Source organism: Actinia tenebrosa, unplaced genomic scaffold (genome assembly GCF_029948245.1).
Source record: "Actinia tenebrosa isolate PJP-AT-01 unplaced genomic scaffold, QUT_ActTen_1.0 PGA_scaffold0__85_contigs__length_37466705, whole genome shotgun sequence".
Lineage (NCBI taxonomy): Eukaryota > Metazoa > Cnidaria > Anthozoa > Actiniaria > Actiniidae > Actinia > Actinia tenebrosa.
In genome coordinates, this window is record NW_028292569.1 from 1725803 (window position 1) to 1743001 (window position 17199).

The 17199-nt window shown below is 35.3% G+C and overlaps 1 protein-coding gene across 1 annotated transcript; it reads left to right on the forward strand.

Annotated features, from left to right (window-relative positions):
* Positions 1-171: 171 nt before the first annotated feature.
* Positions 172-7683, forward strand: LOC148913178 (neural cell adhesion molecule 1-A-like). The gene is made up of 11 exons (XM_089025980.1): positions 172-364; positions 1337-1720; positions 2790-3059; positions 3605-3877; positions 4280-4543; positions 4896-5189; positions 5423-5707; positions 6133-6225; positions 6621-6639; positions 6943-6982; positions 7128-7683. The coding sequence occupies exons 1-11, from the start codon at positions 304-306 to the stop codon at positions 7437-7439; spliced, it is 2295 nt and encodes a 764-aa protein (XP_088882106.1). The 5' UTR covers positions 172-303; the 3' UTR covers positions 7440-7683.
* The last annotated feature ends 9516 nt before the right edge of the window (positions 7684-17199 follow it).

Below are 17199 nucleotides of genomic sequence, written 5' to 3' on the forward strand. Positions count from 1 at the left end.
ATGTGTCGACCCAAGAACTCCGTCATTCATCCTTTTGACAAAGGTACAATGCCGCTCATTCTTATGCGCATGGTCAATAACATGTCACAGATCCAAAAAAAATAAAAAGTCATCTATAAATAATCAATTTTTAAATTAAATTCCAACGCTTTTGTTGATATTAATTTGAAAATAGATGAGTACGCGAAAGAGGTAGCATCAGCTGGTATATATCAAAAGTACTTCTGATCTCGATTAATGTCCACATAACAAGATCTATTCAGATTACTTCGTCACTTAAACCCTTTATATTTGTATTTCCTGATGTTTTGTGGGTTCTTCTTGTGTTTGTTGGGCATCACTTTTGGAATACTTCCGCTTATTGGTAAGTGACATCCACTTCTTCTGCTTACCATATATCGAAAGTGCAATGCATGTATTTACAATCTAAATGAGTGATTTGATGATAAACCTAATCAATGGAACTTTAAAAAAGGATTGGATTGTTTTGATGGGTATTAAGACAATAACAAAACAGTAAATTATTAACATCTTCAACTGAAATGAAAGTTAATTTTGACGTCGTAAATGATGAATACCTTTCGCTATAATAAAAGTTCACTCTTCCTGATGGAATATAAATATCTTACAAGGCATTATAGACTGTATTTCGTTTCGTTATATTTTAGTATTTATTTTCAATCTCTATATCTACCATTATAAGTCCTAAACCTCGATTGTTTATAAATCACTCAATTTCCGCCAACGGTAATGCGTGACATGACCTTGGACTCCTGGAGTCACGTGATGCTTCTTGGTGATTTGAAAAATAAAGTAACATTAAATTATTTTGTGTGACATTAGTACAAAATGTTTTAGTTTGTATTTGCTGTATACCTTTTTCAAGACTACTTTAAAAGTGTCAAAAAACAATCAATTTTGAAGCAATATGTAAAACTTTGTTGGGTTAAATATGTTTAAAAGGTTAAACCATTGAAGCTAATACCGATGAGTCGTTTGGGTTACCAGTTAAAGAGGCTTAGTATTCCCTCTCGAACTTTTTCTTTCATAGATTTAAGTCACCGAACAGTGCATTTATTATGCCCGTGTGTGTCTGTATGAAACACTCTCCGAATGCCCCTCCGAATGTGTCTTGGCCAACCTGAATACCTCTTGGTGGTAGATTCGATTGACCCGTTTCAAATAGAGGTGTTGTTGTTGTTGTCTTTTGTTGTTGTTGTTATTGTTGTTGTTGTATCCAGATTACACTAGTTTTTTTGCAAATTTGTTTTCTAGTGCACGCTAGCTGAATAATAAATAAAATACAAATGTTTTGAAATGCCTTAATTTACTTTAGATGGAGCTGTGAGATTTACTCAAGCTCCACCATCTATCTTGTATGTGCCTAGTGGCGGAACTGCAAAGTTTGTCTGGGATTACCATGTCGATGATCGAGACAATGAGTTTTTTACAACGTCTCCCGAATGGTATTACACTGATAACATTACCAAGACCGTTATTGCTGTGGAAGCCTTGACCTTCGTAAGTGGGAGAATGGAATGGGTATGGTCTGTATCGTCATCATGTCCAGCAAGACTGAAAAATCGACTCAGCAACGAATCTGTTGCTACTCTGGTCATCTCAAATGTGAATACGCTCGACAATGGGAACTATTCTTGTGAACTGGTTTTAAATGGGGGACAGAACCCAATAAGAAGCGAGACGCAACTGATAGTAACAGGTATGGTAAATTGGTGAAGCATTTGGACATGTACATGAATGAGTAAAGGGTAATCATAAATAAACCATGTTTTTCAATGAAAATCATATAAATGGGCCTTTATCACAAGGCGGCCATGTTTATTTTCATGAGAATAAAAACCTTTGTTTTCCCAGCATAAATTAATTCTCAAGCGCTTGAATTTGAGGCTACGCGTGGTGGAATTTATTGTTCAATCCAACATGGCTGCCGCGTGAATAAGGCCCATGTTCATGAAAGGCTATAGATTACAAAGGTACAAAGCATTTATTTCAAAAGAGCATCTGTATACAGTCAATTCAAAAAACGTTGTCGTCGACCGGCTCAAACCTACGCGACTGGACCGAAAGAAATATGGGTAAAATTCACTGAAGCGGTTAAATATTCGTTCTGAATTAATTGTTCCCGCTAGTGATAAGATAATAATGGCGAGAGACAATCCATCAAATGCATGTCTTCGGGTTTAGGGAAAGAAAAATAAAGCAGTTATGATTCAGTTCACAATTCCGAAAATATGAAGGCATTAAAAAAACGTCTCCTTCAACACTTCCCGCTCGCCTACGAAGGTTCGTGCTGTAAACCAGGCATAACTAGTCAGATAAAATTATGGAGTCAACTCGGCTTCAATGATTACTACCCAGAGTTCCTTTCGGTCCAGTCGCGTAGGCTTGAGTTGGTCGACGACAACGTTTTTTGAATTGACTGTATATGTTTGACCTATGAGCATCATGCTATAACCATTTATGCATTAGAATGGCCTTTGTGTATTTTAATTCATTGAATTAATTCAAATGAATGGAAATGCAGCAAATGCAAATAAAATAATAATTATGATGCACATGTGATTGAAGCATGATATAAGTAAACCTAGGTAGAAGATGCGATTTTTTTTCCCTTCTACATCCTGATGTATTAATGTCCGTCGTACATAGTCTTTAATGTATCTAATTGAGCTGATCTGCGTATATATCAAGCAACTTATTTAGTAGCTAATTATAAGACTCGGAAAAAATATTAATAAATAATCTTTTAATATAATTTTTCTTTCCAGTGAGTCCAAAATTTAGCATTAATCCACCATCCTCTGTAGTTATATCCGAATCATCGAATCTAGGTGTATCTTGTGAAGCAACAGGGCAACCAACACCTAAGATAACCTGGGTAAGATTACGGGATAGGACAATCATAAGCCGAGGAGTAGGAAGTGCCACATTGAGTATACCCACAATTAGAAGGGATCAGAATGGAAATTATGAATGCCAAGCTACCAACAACCCAAACGAGAGTCCGCTTTCTGCGCGGACTAATGTTGAAGTTCAGTGTAAGTATAGCGCTTGATATTGTTAAGCGGCATATAAGGGCTTCTTAACCGATATTCACTTATGTCTTTATTTCTTACAAAGAAACTTCAGATAATTTTGAAAACCGGTGTTAAGTGCACACAAGAAAACCATAGAACGTACAAGTACTGCTTAGTACAAGACTGGATAGTTTGTATAGTACATAACCTATATCGGTGAAACGCTTTGTAAGAAATTGCACAGAGTTTACACAAATTAGTAAGTTTAGTAGACTTCAGAAGACCTACAAAACTTCGCACTAATTTTTACAATTGTTTGGGTTTTAACTTTATTGAGGACATACATGTTTTCAGGCTAACAGTAGCCATGGAAGGATTCGGTACGTTTTTTGATTATTTAGTATTTTTTAATTATTTTGTCTGCATTGAAGTCATCCAATTACACTTTTTAAAAATGTCAACTGAGAGACACTTATTTTACACAAATATTTTACAAGGTCTGGTTTTACATTTTATTTTTCGTCTTTTTGTGGTCTTCTGTTAATTTCCAATATCTAATGGTTTAGATGCCCCATCCATCACTACCAGACCAAAGGACATTGTTGTTACTAAAGGTGATCAAATCGTTCTGACTTGTCGTGCAAGCGGGAACCCTTCACCTTCGATTTCCTGGTCAAAAGAGAGCGGAACCATAAGACCAGGACATACAGCTTCTGGTAATACTCTAGTAATCCCTGATTCTGTCAAGACTGATGCTGGCAAGTACATCTGTAAGGCCAGTAATGTTTACGAAATGGCAACTCACACAGCAGTGGCTTCGGGATATGTTACTGTAAAATGTAAGCCAAAAATGTATATTATTATATTGATAAATATCATAGCTTTTACTTTTTAGTTGTGTGTGGCGTGCTATATTAGATAATTTAGCTTGCGCGCTTGCCGCGTGTGTATTTTTTTGGTTCGTCATTCGAATCGGGATTAACGTTACTCTTCAAGTTAGCATTTTATTTAAAAAAAAAATTGTTTGCTCTTTTATGCGCAGATGGCTATAAAACAATACAAAGGTTTATGGAAAAGCGATAATTATTCAGAGAGGAGTCCCCGCAATTCTTCATTGTTCTCCATCCAAGCTGCATAACTGCTCAATTTACTCTATTTTCGCTCATGATTAGCTTGACATTAGTTATAGGAAAACACTGCGTACATTTTTTTTTTTTTTTTTTTTTACATTGCAAAACTAGATCAACCAACAATTTTGTCAAAGTCCCAAAACCAGATCATCAACGAGACAGACCTTCTTCGTCTGACATGTAAAGCAGATGGATACCCAGCACCAAACATCACGTGGACCAAGTCCTCAGGATCTATTACATCTTCCGTCAGTCTTATAGGCAACGAGTACCATATTCAGTCAGCAAAGAGATCAGATACAGGGACATACACGTGTACAGCTAGTAACGGCATAGGAAGAGAAGCAATGGCCAGTATACAAGTTACTGTGCAATGTGAGTAATTGGTTGCCTTCTTGTCTTCTTGTCTTCTTGCCTTCTTGCCTTCTTGCCTTCTTGCCTTCTTGCGTTCTTGCCTTCTTGCCTTCTTGCCTTCTTGCCTTCTTGCCTTCTTGCCTTCTTGCCTTCTTGCCTTCTTGCCTTCTTGCCTTCTTGCCTTCTTGCCTTCTTGCCTTCTTGCCTTCTTGACTTGTTGCCTTCTTGCCTTCTTTCCTTCTTGCCTTCTTGCCTTCTTGCCTTCTTGCCTTCTTGCCCTCTTGCCTTCTTGCATATAGCTGGCAATGGGTGGTTGGTTGGTAAATCGCGTGTTTGATTAATCGGTTCTCCTTTTCTAATCTTTTCTCCAAAGACAAAGCAGAAATTGATGTTTCGAAATCTACGAAAGCATTAGATTCATGGAACGGCAAACAGATACGTTTGCGCTGTTCATTCATTGGTAATCCTGTTGCTCGTGTCACGTGGTATAAACCATCAGGTTCAAAAATATCTAAACAAGATGATAGAACAAATAACAATGAAGGAGGTACATTTTCAAGTGAGTTGAACATAACAACCAACGCTCCAGAAGATTATGGAAAATACAGATGTTTTGTTACTAATGTAGTTGGTAGCGAAGAACATTACATAATGGTCAAGCAGCTATGTAAGTAAAACTTAGTGCTCTAATGAATTTATGCCCAAGGACTCTAATTTGAAGTTTGAGGCGTATATTTATAGCATATTACTTTAGACGCATTCATATCTTCAGTAAAGGTGGAACAGTTTATTAAGATAGATGCAATAAAACTAACATGTGCATGTTGTGTTCTTTTTTTTAATATCAGTACTAATCGTTCGCTGAAGGTTAAATTTACTTTATATTATTATCATCACTAGTTACTCCATTTGAGCCAGCGCAGCCACACTCCATTAGTGATTCCAAAGGCACACAAATCACCATATTCTGGTGTGTTCCTGATGTTAAAGGTGGAACCCCTGTCATTGACTACAAAGTGGAGATCAATACTGACCCACCGAGGGAGTTTATCAGTAAAAATACACCCGCCGAAGTAAAAGACCTGCAGGAGAATACACAATATACCGTAAAAATATATGCAAGGAATAGAGCTGGTTATGGAGATCCAGTTAATAGTGTAATCGTGACACAAAATCCTGAAAACCGTAAGTAAACCTTCATGCTCCTTGAAATTATCTTGTCTGTGACTTGTAGCAAAGAGAGGATTAGCTAAGATACTATGCCAACCACATCACACATAAATCCAATTATACTAAACCACGTATACATACCTTACCACACACTAACCTACATATATAATACCAATCCGCTCCGCAACGCAACGCAACGCACCGAGCCGCACCACACCGCATCGCACCGCACCGCACCGCACCGCACCGCACCGCACCGCACCGCACCGCACCGCACCGCACCGCACCGCACCGCACCGCACCCTGCCATACCGTACCATGCTATAATACACCTTAACGTACCACACACATCACACCGTATCATAATTGAATGGTATCATGACGCAAGTGTTGAAAAAAACTATATATGTATTTATCCCTTTTGTCTGCCATTATTTTAGATACTACGTTTATCGTCGCGTCGTTGGTGACGATTTTGGTGATATCCTTGGTGGCTAACGCACTGTTTATAATCACCTTAATCAAAACGCAAAGTAAGTTGAATAATATGTGTATTATTTCATTGGGCTCTGATGCTGTGTCCAGTCATTGTTGTTTTGTGATCAGTCCCAATAGCATAGAATAAAGAAATGAAGAGAACGAATTGAGAAGGAATGGGCCAAAAATAAACCAATCATATGGTTAAAATATATATAAGAAATATGAATATTATAAAAGGATAGAAAGAAAAAAAAGAAGATAGGGATCGAGGGAGGAAGGGAAAGAAAAACAAACCAACAAATGAATGGATCAAAGTTTGCAAAGAAATTAAACGGAAGCCAAGAGGAAGAGAAGATAGGGGAAAATGTTCCGCATGCTACATGAAAATCTTACACAATAAAGGTCATAAAAGTCAAGATGAAATATTAAATTGACTATTCCTTTGCAGGAGCAGAAAACAAATGCAAGTACGTATATCACAATTTAATTTATATTCTACAAGTAAATTTAGGTATTGATATCGACAAAATTATTTCGTCGGTTTGTTTTTGTACTTGTTCTTATAAAATGACTTTTCCTATATGTGTTTTTCTCCAATTTGCGTATCAATATGTTTGTTCGTTTTGCCAACTGTTTGGTGTTTGTTACACATTTAATCGTGCATGGTGAACGGGTGAGGTAATTGGCTGTTTGGATGGATTAGTAGGTTGGATGAGTGGTCGATTGATTTATATTAATTATGCTACATTTACGTTAATTCTTCATTGCAGACTTACTAGGCGCTCCAGGAATACATCATACGAGAATAAGGTATTATTTTTAACTATATATCGCCTAATATTTCTAATAACATAACGCGACTGGATGTCAAACTTTGAGGATTGGATTAAAGATTGCAAATTAATATAGCAGAAATGATTAATCAGCTTTGCTTATATTACCCTTTTGTCCTCAGACAAATGTAGAATTGGAAAGCATCCCAGACAAAGAGACGTTCTGTTCAAATGATGCCAACGTCAGCCCCGGCATACAACGCGATGCATCTTGTGAAGCCGTGGTAGACAATCCTTCTCATTACCAATCCCTCAGTTCTGCAACTCGACGTACCGTTGATGAGGCGCGGCCTCCACAGCTTTATGAGCCATTAATTGCAGATTCTAAGAAACCTCGGCAAAGCGAATATGCGTCAGTTCAGATTAATAGCCGTTCGAATCCCAAGGGTGTGGTAGAAGAAGAAAACCCTAAAGAACAAACCACCGTTGCATAAAAAACGAATGCTCAAATTAATAGTATATAATGGAGTAAAATTGTGCAAAAGCATTGTTATTTTAATGAAAATAGTCAGCAAACATTAGCTACATGTTTTTGACTAACTTGAAAGGTAAATAAACTGATTATAAAAATGAAATATTATTTTTCTCGGCAAAAATTATTGTTGTCGAGTTAGTTCTATTTTGAATACTAATTGTATATTAGAGCCGAGTGCTCTATAATAAACTAATGTTGGCAAATTTGTGTTCTAATAATTGCTAAATGATAAGCGAGCAGGATTTTTTTATCAGGTTTAAAGTGCGGGGGCGTAGGGCGTGGTTCTCTTTCTTAGCATCTCTCTGACTGCATCCTTAGGCTATTTGCACACCATACCGGATAGCAATCGTTTCGGCTCAAAACGTATACCGGATATTAGCCCTTCTGTTCACACACATGGAGCGCTTGTTTTTGGAGTGATTTTTGTATTGGATAGATGTTGCTCCGCTCCGGTTTCAAAAGATATACACTTTGTGCCGGATAGTCTTTTGTGCCGATTAAAGTGCAATTTGAAAAGCACGATCTGGTATGTAGTAGGGAGCGTAAGTGGTTTGAGTAAAGAGAGGGAGTTGGTAACTAGTATTAAAATCCAAAATGCTAGCTCATGCTCCGTTTCACGTCTTAAATACGGTCAAGGATACCCATAAATACGGTCACTTAAAGAAAAAAAGGATACTCTTAAACACGGTCAAGATACCCTTAAATACGGTCAAGGATACCCATAAATACGGTCAAGGATACCCTTGAATACGGTCAAGGATACCCATAGATACGGTCAAGGATACCCTTAAATACGGTCAAGGATACCCTTAAATACGGTCAAGGATACCCATAAATACGGTCAAGGATACCCTTGAATACGTTAAAGGATACCCATAAATACTGTCAAGGATACCCTTAAATACGGTCACTTAAAAAAAAGCATACTCTTAAATACGGTCAAGGATACCCATAAATACGTTCACTTGAAAAAAGGATACTCTTAAATACGGTCAAGGATACACATAAATACGGTCACTTGAAAAAAAGGATACTCTTAAATATGGTCAAGGATACACTTAAATATAGATACTCTTAATTATAGGCGATGTTTACACTATACCGGATAGCAATCGTAGATAGTTGGAGTTGGTAACTAGTATTAAAAACCAGTGCTGGCTCGTGCTTTGTTTCACGGCTGTTAACATTGTGACCGGGAATAACATGTGCCGTATTAAAAAGCCATCCGATATTTGACCGCCACCCGGCTAGCTCAGTTGGTAAGAGCGTCGTTGCATGTAGGAATTTACCGCAACTTGGATGCAATATTTTGCTATAAAATCGCAGGGTATTTTCACATTTAAGCGCCATTGAATTCGCGCAACAAATTGTTAGTTAAAATAAACGGGTCTTTGGACCTTCGAGTAAAACAATTGTTGAAAAATTCATTATGGAAAATTAATTTATAAGTTTTTTAAAAAGAAGGCTGAAAAAAATGATACTTGTTACAGGGGTTTGTGCTTCTGATATGTTATTTATTGCTATATTATTCTTTTTTAATTGGTTATTAACTCTAATGCCGTAACTGTTTTTATACGAAGGCAATAAAATACGTTGTCGTTATAGTGGTGTCGCGACGAAAATCGTCAGCACCCCCCCCCCCCCCCCCCCGCCCCACCTCCCTACTCTCCTAAGCGTGTGATAGATAATGAGAGGTCCCTATTCTATGTGGTTAGCCGGATGGTCGAAACTAAAAGATAAAAAAATAGAAACCAATAATTTCGTTTTTATTCGTTAGTATTGGACTTAAATATTCCCAATTCATATGATACAGTGATTTTAACTTGATGCTGTCCTTTCAGAGATTATTCTTGTGGACTGAATAACTATTGTTTTGAATACCATCTTTAATGTATCCCTTCAGCATTTATGGGCGTTATAACGGTTCTAGTAGCAGCGGCATTTGTGTTTCTTTGTAATACAGTTCATAGTGTTGGATCAACGGAGATGTTTCAGACCTCAGGTAAGTTAGCTTCTTATGTATTATTTTTCCCTAAAAGTATAATAAATAGCATTAATATAGCATCTCAAATCAAAATATATATCTGGTGGGCGAGAATAGCTAAAAGGATGATTACATTTGAACCGAATTCGAAAGACAATATGTAGTCCAACAGTCGAATAACAACAAATGGAAGCAATAGTACTTGTCGAAACTAGTGTCCATAAATATCGTAATATAATATACTATAGGCTACCAACAATCTCGCGCGCAAAAGACTAAACTCCAGTTGTATACATTACAAAGTAAAGTTAAAAATATGAGCATTTTGGTAAGAGGAAGATAAATGCACTTCCTTGGCTTCATATGGAATCCACTTGGAAATTTATTCTTACATAATGATCATTACGATTGTGACAATTACCCAAACTATTGATCAATATGACTTAATACAATAGGCTTCTCAACTCTTTTCACCGCTCTTCAACGTTCCTTTATGCATCATTGTCTCATATTTTTCATGATTCCAATTGTATAGTCTTGACTAGTCTTGACTAAATTAGCTCTTGGCTGGTAACGATTCAGGGTTAGATCAAATGTAGATAAAATATATTGGTAATTTACTTTTTTGATTTTTAAATATGAAAGGATAGGCCAATATAAGATAGTATATGGTAGTTAAATGCTGCATGGTGTTAAGACTGTAATCATAATTTGATATTATTTTATGTTAGTGGACCATGGCTTACAGTAACCAAACGGTTCGCATTCTTTCGTTCTTGGTGTAAAATGTTCGTGTGCTTTTAAAACCAGCTAGTTTTGTTTTTGGCAATTTACAACCAAGGAGGCTTTATTTAATCAAAATTTCATTTCTTATTTTCTCCATTTTTACTAGTAGAACTACATTGCCAAGAAGTATAACATTAAATTCATCCAAGATGGCGCCTATGACGTCATGTAAATGAAGCATTGCTCAAATTTTATAAAGATGGACAAAAATACAAACAAACTAAAAGCAGACACTTGATATCAACAAACAAACAAAAGACATTATAAAATCAAAATCATGTATTAACAAAGGATTGAAAACTGGCAAACTGGTGTAACGAATGTTTCGTTTACTGAGCCAAATGGATATTGTCTGTCTTATGCTCCTTATGATGCGCATATGTGACAGCGTTTCGTACAATTGTTTCTTCCCAATGTTTCATGGGATTCATCCAATCACAATGCGCATAGTTAAGGACGAGGAAGCTAGGTTACTTCAACTGCAAACTGACATATCGCGCGACTCCATTCACATCAGATGATCTAACCTGTGATTCCTTCTCCAAGCCATGTTGGTTTATCAAACGTTCTCACAAGGAGATGCGAAAACTATTTCTGGATACGATCAAAGCCATGATTGGTAGCTTTGAACAAAAGGTTGTCAATGGTTTATAATATGGTCTAAATATCAGAAAAAGCAACAGATCGGTCAAAACATTGGACATCAGACCACATAGTTTTTCTGGGTTCAAAAGCGCACATAGCAGTTTGCAAAAAGGTACGTCAAAAAGTTACAAAAATCGTTTTTCATGATTCCTTATATTTAGTACCTTTTTTAATAAACAACTTCTTTACTAAGAAATATATGATACTCATATTTTGGCATTCTTGTTCTTCTCAATCTATGTTATGATATGGTTTCATTTAGAATAGGCAACAGGCTTTTTATAATGTTATAAGACGTCTTATTTAGTAACGACATCATATGATTAGCATTGCCGCGTAGAGATTAGTATCTGAGCAAGTGATAAGTTTAAAATCTAAAATGTATTAAGCTTTTGCTGTTACATCACAGCGTGGGACAATCACAATAGAGCTAGGCTCCAGCTAGGTGAAAGCCCAAAGAAGCACAGGAGAGAACCAACAAACAACTCTACTCACATACGACACCGAGACCGGCAGGACTAGAACCTGTGCCTCTTTGGTTAGAGACGACGCATTAGCAGCGCGCAACACCAGTGCTTCCCAAATTAAGTTTTAGAACGTTTGGTTTATCGCGGAGCATTATACCAAACGTAAACATTCTCTGCTAACTTTGCGCATATAAGTATACTCCGTTTTTAAAAGAGACAATTCTTTATACGGTTTATCGCAGAATGTATAGAAGTAACAAAAACATTATCTGAAGTTGCTAACATACAATTCTAATTATTACGGAATTAAGCTAAATAAACCAAATGTGAAACAACGTTTCAAGGCTTATAACTAGGAATCTATCATTTTGAACATACATACTTTAAAGACAACCACAGGCCGCCTTTCTCATGTGATATATGTCATGGTGAAACGCAGTTGCAAACGAAACAGCATTTTATAATCAAAACAAGCCACCATGCGTCATAGATGCTTCTATTCCCTGACTCTTATGTAAGTTTTGTTGTTTAATAACATTCCAACGTGCAAAGTGAGAGCGTTCCTAGTTTTTGACATGAAGACTATAAGCACTTGTTAGTAAACTCGTAATAAATGTGACAACCTTAGAAATGATTAACATTTTACTCGTACCACACCCATCTAGGATGCCGAAACGAAATGTGATTTTTTTTACTTTATGATTATATAATACAAAGTCTCACGCCGTGTGGGTAGCGTATTGCTGCTACGTTAAGTGCAGCCAAACCTATAATTGAATGAAGTTTATTCCGCTTCTTTTTAACATGTTCCATGGTATATAAATTTCACACGTGCATTTGTAGCGTTACCATCAGGCACACGTGTACATGGATTGTTTCATTGAAACTAAAATGAAAAAACAAATGGTCAGAAACTTCAAAAGATTTTTGATGCAACTAGATAGCAGGCGCTTCTTTTGTAAGCGCATTACATCTTTAACGCTGCTTTAAAATTTGCGCAGAGTTTCGCAATTTCTACCAAGTATACATAACATATGCATTCTACCATCTTTAATGCTATTTGCGCATATTATAAATAATATTATAAAAAAATAAATGCTATAGAATGCTCGCCTATTAGATAAACAGTTTTTTTTCAAAAAATTTCATGTATATTCCTTGTCAGATAAAAACATGAAAGGCTAATGCGCACAACGGGAGTCGAGAAAAAATAAAAGGAAAATAGGCGCGGTAAGTGAATGCGCAGCTAATTGTGCAAAAGTGCGCATTGCTATCATTGGGCATCGCGCAAATAAAAAAATGTGCGCAAAATCAAATCAAACTGAACGCACCTATATTCATGTTGTGTGATAGTGATTTTCAATAAGGTGAACACGGTCATTCATTTTTGATATTTAGTAAATCAGTAGTAACAGTTTTGATCTCGGAACTATTTCAATAAATACTGCGCATGCGCAAATCTGGTTGCTCATCAAAAAGAGTTATATTTAATAAACTTTTCGTGGTAAATGTAAATGTTTTATAAATTCGTGTTCTATATTTCTTCGTTTTTTTACTTATCAGTAAATGCAGAAAGAGCAATTATTTTAACTTACGCACATCATATTTAGTGCGCACCAGTTGTACTATGCGCAGCATAAGGCTAAGTAAATACAGTATCATCGAATTATCATCTTAATTCTAAAATCAATTGAGCAGTTTCAATACATTCAATAGCTTATATTTGTTACGTTGATAGTAAGATATTGTCCCTTTAACATGAAAGAAGTTCCGAGTAATTTCGAGCATGTTCTATCTTAATTTATTCCATTAGATTATGTTTAATATTAAAATTTATACTTTAATATATTCATGATGTTTTTGATAACGAAGCAGCGATCAAGGATTGTTTAATACCAATCCCTGCAAACGAAACAATCAGGCGGAAATGAAAGATAAATACTTCACTTTCATGCCTCGACTTATCAAACTCGAAAGATGTTGTTAAAGTCCTCTGAAACGGATTATGCTGTAACCTATTGATAAAACTAGCTCGTGATCATCATGAGGCCCTTCGTCACGAATGGGTAACAGCAAGGATAGCTTCCAATTTCCGCGTGCTTTGTTACTGAGGGAGTTGTGTTTAAACTTGCGTTAAACCCATCTCTTGAAACTCTTTCTACATGCTCAAACTGAAATATTCTAAATCAAATTAAAGGTATATTTTGCTGAAACCAAATAAATCGAAAAAAATTCTTATATTATATTCTTATATTATTTATTCTTATATAATATACTTGATGATATAGCTTTATATACAGTAATGTGCTGGGTTGTTTTTAAGCTGGATTTTTCCGCATTCATCTCAGAACTTACAACGCATCGTGGAAGCACTTCCGTTCCAACTCCAAAATCAATGAAGGGAAATAACATATCTAAAAATGGAGAGGATGTTTTGAATGCTCTCGAGTGTTAACGAATATCGTTGAAGCACCTAATAAGTGCATAATAGAGATGTAGATATGAATATATTATTGTATTATATATATTATTTACTTGGCTGTTTATGTCTAGTGAACATTATGGAGATTGCGTGACACACTGATATTGAATACCTACGCACACAATCAAGTAGAAACCATACGCACTGCTGCAAGTCATAACCGTCAAGGAAAATGTCACATTTCGGAAACTTTCGCATGTTGTTATTAATGCGCACATATGAAATTTAAAGACGCAAAGGAAAATAATTGTGATGTTTTTACACACATCAAGCTGAAGTCCAGCGCACACACGTAACCCAGGAATGACAAGGAAACCCATATGCAAATTTTTGAAGTTGCTTTTATTAACTTTATCTAGTATGAAATCTTTACAAAACTGTTATATGCATGTAGTGTAAAAACACCCATGTATTACAATGTATTAAAATGAAATTTACAAAATATTTCATCCCTAAAATACACTTTTAAGAAGGTATGAAGTAGTACTAACAAGGCTATAAAGAGTATCTTATCTATCAAAATGTAAATTTGAATTGGTATTTGGATTGCTATGTGATTTTGACTACAAAAATATATGGAGTTGAAATGGGTGCCTATATGGCATTTTTGCAATATTGAAACCAATATTAAGGCATAGAAGCACCCACATTTATATAACTTTTTTAATATTGTTTTTAGACTTCTGCCTAATAGTTTATCTAGTTTATATCCAATTTAGTTTATCTTCTTAGCAGTAATGTGATAAAATCGAGTAAAAATATGAAATATAATTTTTGTATAGTCCATGATGAGTACATAAAGTATTGACTATCAAAACTATTGCAATTGTGTAATGGCTGCCAACCAATTTACTGGTGTGTTAATATAAATTCATAAAGAATACCAATCTTGAATTTTAGGGTGACTTTATAAAAATATTATTTTTCTATTTTTAAAAATTATTTGCCATAATTAACTTACTCGCACAAATTATTGATATTGAAAAGAATTTTATAAATTCTACGTCGCTACGGGAACTAAATTATCTTAATCCCAAGTTTTATTTGCGTACTAAATTGTTTTGTTAAAACAAGAGTACGGATCAAATTATTAGAGAGGAAGAATGAGGAAGTTAGCCGTGCATTTATATTTCAAATACCTAAGTTACTATCATAAGAAACACACAGAGAAAGTTCACTTTGAAACCATGAGAAAATTATTAAACCAAACAAAAACATGATTAAAATCTACCATTCTAGCGTGACACCTCTCTAGAAGAGTCTGAATAACAAAAATGTTTTCATTTTAAGCACTTCAACTTTAACCTCATTTCAGCAAAACGAGCTGAATAAAGACAGATATGGTAATTTTGTTTTGCTGATGTAATGGTCCAAGGTCTGAATTTGGCGTCCTATTTCGACTTTTCTTTGAATAGAAAGTTAGTATTACAGATAAAAAACATTTTCTATCATATCTTGAAGCACAAGGATGGTTTTAATCTCAAAAATAAGCGTAGACAGAGAAGCAGTTGGGAACACGACTATTAAATATTGATGCCCAACTTTCCAAGAACTGTCTGACAATGTTATAGAGGTTACGTCATTAATACTATTAACTGAATTCAAATTTCACCAAGTTACCAGTCTTGTGTATTTTAACCTTTGGACATGAGATATCAGAAGTTATTCCAAGGATATTATGTAGGCTTAATACACGTTTTGGCAAGTTTATTGTAATCAAAAAGAAGGAATGATAATAACGTGAGTTAGGTTTTGTTGACACTAGATGTTTACATTCTGCACCACCAGGTTTTGGATCCCATCAAGCATCAATAGACATTTACATAAAAAACAGACTTCAAAGAAAAGCGGATGGTACAGAACATTCGAGTAACCTTAATTGTTTTCACAATATCTAATATTGTATGTCATAATCTTCGACACTTTCGATCCATTAATCATAAAAGAAGTAATAGAAAAAGGTGTTTACTTCCACATGACATTGATAGATTCCATTTCCATGAATCACAATCTATATTTGGAATCCGTTGACTAGAGACTTCTAGGAAAAACGTCAAGAAGCCAAAACATCTGCAAATCTAATTATTCATAATGACATACTCAATATGGGACCAAGTGGTCTTGGATGTCCCCTTTCCCTTCAGGGACCATACTCTGAAAGCGGAAGTTTAATATTCCTACATATCTTTCAATAGAGTGCCTAGTAAGTGTTAAGAGTGAGCTGGACGTAACTGAATTAAAGAGGAGAGTATACCTATAGGCTATTAAATGTTCGTTATGAAGAAACATTTAGAATAGTTGTCTTATTTTTTTTGGTCATTTTGTATATACTAAAAATCCACTGTCAAAGCGTTTTAAAAATATAATTTTCCTATGAATCAAAATCATGATCTAATGCATAGCAAATTACTTTCTTGATTTCTTCAAAATGGTAGTGCATGTATTTTTTTAATGTTTGACTTAGGAAATTCAACTAGCCGGCTTAGTTGAGTTATATGAAAATTGCCACTAAGCGGAAAGCTACTATGCCCTTTTAGTATTAATATCAATGTCTAGAACAATTAGACCCTATTACTTGCAAGCCATTTAGTTTATGGATTGCACTACAATTACACTTGCATTAGAAACTCAGTCCTGCAATTCAGCTTCTGATCCAATTGCTTAATAACAAAAATGCTGCAGTACAACTGTTCCCTGGAATAAGCAAAGTGCATTCTGGTCTAGCTTGGATGCAAACGTCTTTTGATTAAATAATGGAATTATTTGCAATATTTCTTTAATGAGGGTGATAGCGAACAAGGTGCATTGTGTTTCAATTTGGGTGCGAACATCTTTTTGTTCATCATACCTAAATGGTGTTGTTTCTACCTCAGCTAGACCACAATGCATCATGTTAACGAATTCAAGAAATGCCAATGAAGTTAGGCCTGCTTGCATTCTCTTTGTCTTAATTTAAGAAAGGTATCTTACCGTATAAAGTGGTTGACTGCAAAAGCAGGAAAAAATATGCAGTGCCACTTGACTTCCAAATTTGGATGTTAATAGCAATAAGGAGCAATGCAGGTTCAATTAAAAAAGGTCACAGTACTGCAATTAGGCATTCTAACAAAGAAATGTGGTCTAGTTTGTGTTTGTGCATTGAAAATGTTTATCTTGCATTAGATATTATTGTTTGATCATGATTCTAACCTATAAAAGTATGCACTTTTTTGGTTCAATCATGAAAACATCAATACCTTGCAAGAAGCCAGAAGTAATGCTAATGCTTTAAGTTGCTGTAACAATTTACAATGTCCGACATTGCTGCTACAATCATTCAAAAATATGATAAATCGATCTATACTTACAAAAAAAC

Bases quoted from the DNA above. Each gene is read 5' to 3' on its own strand.
- LOC148913178 (XM_089025980.1), top strand. From the start codon at position 304: ATGTTTTGTGGGTTCTTCTTGTGTTTGTTGGGCATCACTTTTGGAATA. The intron at 1,721-2,789 runs GTATGGTAAATT...TTTTCTTTCCAG, and splicing joins GACGCAACTGATAGTAACAG to TGAGTCCAAAATTTAGCATT. The intron at 3,060-3,604 runs GTAAGTATAGCG...CTAATGGTTTAG, and splicing joins GACTAATGTTGAAGTTCAGT to ATGCCCCATCCATCACTACC.